The sequence below is a fragment of the Trachymyrmex septentrionalis genome, unplaced genomic scaffold, assembly GCF_001594115.1.
Source record: "Trachymyrmex septentrionalis isolate Tsep2-gDNA-1 unplaced genomic scaffold, Tsep1.0 scaffold2, whole genome shotgun sequence".
NCBI classification, from domain to species: Eukaryota; Metazoa; Arthropoda; class Insecta; order Hymenoptera; family Formicidae; genus Trachymyrmex; species Trachymyrmex septentrionalis.
In genome coordinates this window covers 2,411,986-2,416,257 of record NW_017305179.1, presented here as the reverse complement: position 1 = coordinate 2,416,257, position 4,272 = coordinate 2,411,986, and the positions used below count along the sequence as shown (strand labels likewise).

The following is a 4,272-nucleotide window of genomic DNA, read 5'->3' as shown; positions in this document are numbered from 1 at the left end:
ATATATATATATATATATATATGTACCGTTATTCGATGCATTGAAGCACGATCCCACTTGAGATGCTACATTGTATCGATATCAAACCGCCAAACTACGTTTATTGACCGTCACCACGCTTTATTAAGGCTGCGAGCATCGGACCGTGACGACTGATCGATGATGCGGTCAGTGATGTAATTGAAAATACGATCGCTAGGCCTTCGATCTACGCGCGTAAGGGTAGCGCAAAAAGGAAGATGGAAGCTTATAATGACGATTTACGCATCGTGTAATTCGAAAGCCTTACAGCAAACAGTCTCGATCAATACTTTCTTGCGTTTGTCGGATTCCATTCCAAGTTAATATTGACCGTGCACCGATATATTTCGACGTTATTCTACGCAATCTACGTCTAACGTAATAATTCAACGAAAGTAACATTTAATTAATCAGGTATTTGCAATGGACTCTCTTTCAACTTTTAAATAATATAAGATGGAAGATTAACGCCTCGATAGATATATTTGTTATATCAAGGTGATAATATAATCGCAGAAAATAAAAGCTGAAAGTAACCATCTGCCTCGTTGCCTAAAGCCCAAAGAAAAAGAATGCAGCAGAGCCAGGCGTAATAAAGATAAAAAGGAGGAGAGAGAAAAAAATGATGAAATGAACAAGAATAAGCGAGACGGAAGCGGGGGTGAGGAGAGAGAACGAGCGGAGTCCGGCCAAAGAGGCGGAAAGTCAATATTGCGCGCGATGGGATACGTCGGAATTATTACTGTATTAAAATTTATCGGATATTGGAGGTGCGTCTGGTCTGGGTAAACTTACTTCATCGTGTACGCATACATCGTTTATGGGTTTTCCAATATCCTACGCATCGCAGCAAAATGCCGAGATTCCGAACGAATAGTTGGTAAATGTGTGCTAGGTTTTTTTCTTTTTCTTTTTGCAGTTATTTACTCAGAGATTCAAACTCTATCAATGCGCGAATGCCACAATGCGTTCGACTGTCAATTTTTTTTCAATGAAATTCCAGACAGAATTAATTTAAAAGACCGACCCGAGAGTGCCTCGAACTGTTCCTGAGTTTACATACATTTAGTTTTCACGAAAAAGGAAAAACTCGAAAAGATTTTTATTGTAAATTGTATATTTTAAAAGATTTCCAAATTGTGATTTGTATAAATCTATAACGAGCAAATATTATATATATATATATATATATACACATATAAAAATGTAATAAATACATGAAATCTAGGTGTAGCAGGAAGTGTTCGTGACGTTTACATTGACTACGCTTGGAACGTGCTTTAGAGAGGTACACAATATGGGGAACGTCACTCAAAGTGTCAATAATGAATATAATTGAGAATATTATTGGTAATGTAAAATATATAAAATTATACAGTTGGAAAGATCATGTTTTTAGGAAACTCATTTTATTCTGATCCAGCAAACAATCTGACGATACGTAACGTCAGTTATAATTAAATTAATTAGCGCGTTTCCGCTTTATAAATTACTTTCTTATATAAATATTATACGTAACAAGAAAATAATTTACACATAACTTTTATTCAGAATTCTTCACCCGATATATTGCACGAAATGTAATGTCAATATTTAAGTAAATTAAAATAATACTTTAAGGAAAAATATAAAAAGAGAAATTTTACTTTGGATTAAAAGAGATAATCTGAAGGTAAACGTTTTAAATTGAATTAAAAGGAAATCTTACCTAAATTCTTTGCACATATTTCTCAGCGATTTACAAAGGAAGCTCACAACGATATTGAATATACTGTATTGTTATTGCGCAAAAGTGAATTTCAATTAATATATTTGCAAAATTTGCACTGAAACACTAAATCGTCACAAATCCGGTGTAAACGAAACAAACGCGCGACAACGACTGGATTCCAATCCACTGGACTCTCGCTGACACCAGACAGAACGAGTACGTGAGTGGAGTCGCACGAAGTACGTCGGTAAGTACCGAAGGTGGCCGAAGTTTCATTTGAAAAACTGATTGTCGCAATGCTGTGAGTTCCTTCACTTGTAAACTTTATTATGTTTAAATAAATACTATGTAATTTTAAATAGATTTCGCCGTTTTTTAATTACACTGTATAGATAAATTTATATATATTTTTAAATTTTGACCTAAAACAATTTATTCATTTCAAGCAATTTTGAATATATGTAAAAAATATGTGTATATTTATACAAGAATTTCAAATCTCTCAAGTCTTTTGGAAAAAAAAAAAAAAATTAAAACAATATACATTAATCTGTGAGACCCAGTAAAAAAATCAGTTGTAGTTTAAAGATTATACATCTGAAGGGGACATATAATATAGCGTTTGAAGGAATCAGAAATTATACAGTGTCAAAGATTTTACATGACTGAAGTATTATTTATGATTTACATGAAAATTTTTTAAAAATATATAAATCTTTTTCATAAATAATCTCAAAAATAAATTCTTTTAAAATATCAAACAATACTTGAGAACTATCTTGTATATGATTCACTCTATATATCTTTTTTTAATAAAATGGATTATTAAATACGATCATGATTGATAAACAAAACAAAAATTCTCGGGACACATATCTCAACAAAATATTCATCAATTTATTGAAATTTCCAAGTGACTTCTAATTTACTAAATAATATATTCCAATAATTTATTAATAAAATGTTCAAGCAACACAAAATCAAATCGCGTAAAAAAATGTCTAGAAATACAGTGAAACATTACAGTGAAACAGCAATAGAATCTAATAACCTCTCCTTATCAACATCAAATGTCAATAGCACTGCGTGAGTAATATAAACGAATAATGATGAAATAATGAAACGTGTTGAACAAAACTATCATTTATAACAATAACATATAATGTTTTATTACACAATTTAAAATATATTTTATTTACATTATAAATATATAAAATTTTATTTAATTTTATAATTTACTTTTTCATTTTTCTTTCAGATGCTCTATCAGAAAGTCAAAATGTATATCCCCAACCATTTCATCAGTATCAAACATAAATTATAAATCATCTATGATGGTCGAACAGCCACAATTTATCACAAAAGCGCCTAAAAATGCAGCAATACATTTTGGAAATTTTTATGGTCTTTGGAATGATGTAGAAAAAGTATATTCCAATAATCAATGGAATAATCATTTTACAAAAGAAAAAACAGCGATGATTAAGAGACCGCATCGATTAGAGTTTACTAGGCAAATGGTGCATAGGTAAAAAAAAAAATCTATCTGCTATAAAAGTAATAATACAAAATATTTGTTAAGTATTCTGAGAAAAAACTTTTTTTTAACTGAAAATTTTTCTTTGCTAGATTGGAAAAAGCAACTGACATGGAAGATTACATGCGACAAGTATCGGTTCTTTTAAAGAAGACAGTAGAGCCACCCAACTTTAAATTAAATCAACTTCTACCTAAAAATTCAATTCCTAACGGAACTCAAAGTTCTTCGGATTATCCACTCTGGTACAAGGAGCCTTATAAGCTATCATTAGTATTCTCAAATCCTGTCGCTCAACTAAAAGCATAAATATTTGAAGAATCTGTTTCAGTCAATGTAATTAAAAAATATCTGCGCAAATAAAACCATATTATTTTTTATGGAATCGTTTAAAATTTCTACATAGGCTTATTGAAGATTCCGTATTTCTTTCCTTTAAAAAATATAAAAAATCCATTAAAAAATATAAAGTATATTTTTTTCTGTTTTTTACTTTTTCAGAATTTGGTTTTGACTTTCAAAATCAAGATCAATCAAGATTAATTAAAAAAAACTTCTTTCGAAATCATTATTTGTTACATTTGATATAATCGTAAATAATCTATCCTTCTTTCTATATAAAAAAACATAATAATTAATGTTATAACGATTCAGTTATTGAGTATTATCCAAATTGCAAAGTCGCGAGACAGAATTCATTTCGGTATTCATTCTGGCGTGCTAATTAAGAGCCGTGGTCATTAGTTTGTATGATGTTGTGTCGTAATTAAGCGTTGCCGGACTAATATGAATCCTGCTGTTGGAATAATTAATTAGGTCTAGAATCATAAAGGTATACACGTGAAAAAACATAATTAATCTAAGTTTTAAATTTAAATGATGAATAACCGGAAATTCTCAATATTGCAAATTGTATTTAATTTTTCGATTATCCTTATACAAAATTTCTAACATGTAATAATGAGATATAGTACATAACATAAAGAAACAAAGAAAATCCGCG

At 30.0% G+C, this 4,272-nt stretch overlaps 2 protein-coding genes across 3 annotated transcripts in view; one reads left to right on the top strand and one right to left on the bottom strand.

The window, feature by feature from the left end:
- LOC108747344 overlaps positions 1–1,973 on the bottom strand; it is a 16,570-nt gene extending 14,597 nt beyond the window's left edge. For both annotated transcript variants that reach the window (XM_018484746.1, XM_018484747.1), the window contains exon 1: positions 1,730–1,973. In XM_018484746.1, coding sequence (XP_018340248.1) covers positions 1,730–1,746 — 17 coding nt within the window. In that variant the 5' untranslated portion in view covers positions 1,747–1,973. The remainder of the gene's footprint in view (positions 1–1,729) is intronic.
- A 665-nt stretch (positions 1,974–2,638) lies between these two features.
- Positions 2,639–3,629, top strand: LOC108747345. Its single transcript, XM_018484748.1, has 3 exons — positions 2,639–2,818; positions 2,991–3,260; positions 3,362–3,629. Exons 1-3 carry the CDS (start codon positions 2,694–2,696, stop codon positions 3,576–3,578), a joined length of 612 nt encoding a protein of 203 aa, XP_018340250.1. The 5' UTR covers positions 2,639–2,693; the 3' UTR covers positions 3,579–3,629.
- The last annotated feature ends 643 nt before the right edge of the window (positions 3,630–4,272 follow it).

Excerpts from the sequence above, each read along its gene's own strand:
- LOC108747345 (XM_018484748.1), top strand. The coding sequence starts at position 2,694 with ATGTTCAAGCAACACAAAATCAAATCGCGTAAAAAAATGTCTAGAAAT. Across the intron at positions 2,819-2,990 it reads TCAAATGTCAATAGCACTGC|ATGCTCTATCAGAAAGTCAA; the intron begins GTGAGTAATATA and ends TTTTTCTTTCAG. Across the intron at positions 3,261-3,361 it reads ACTAGGCAAATGGTGCATAG|ATTGGAAAAAGCAACTGACA; the intron begins GTAAAAAAAAAA and ends TTTCTTTGCTAG.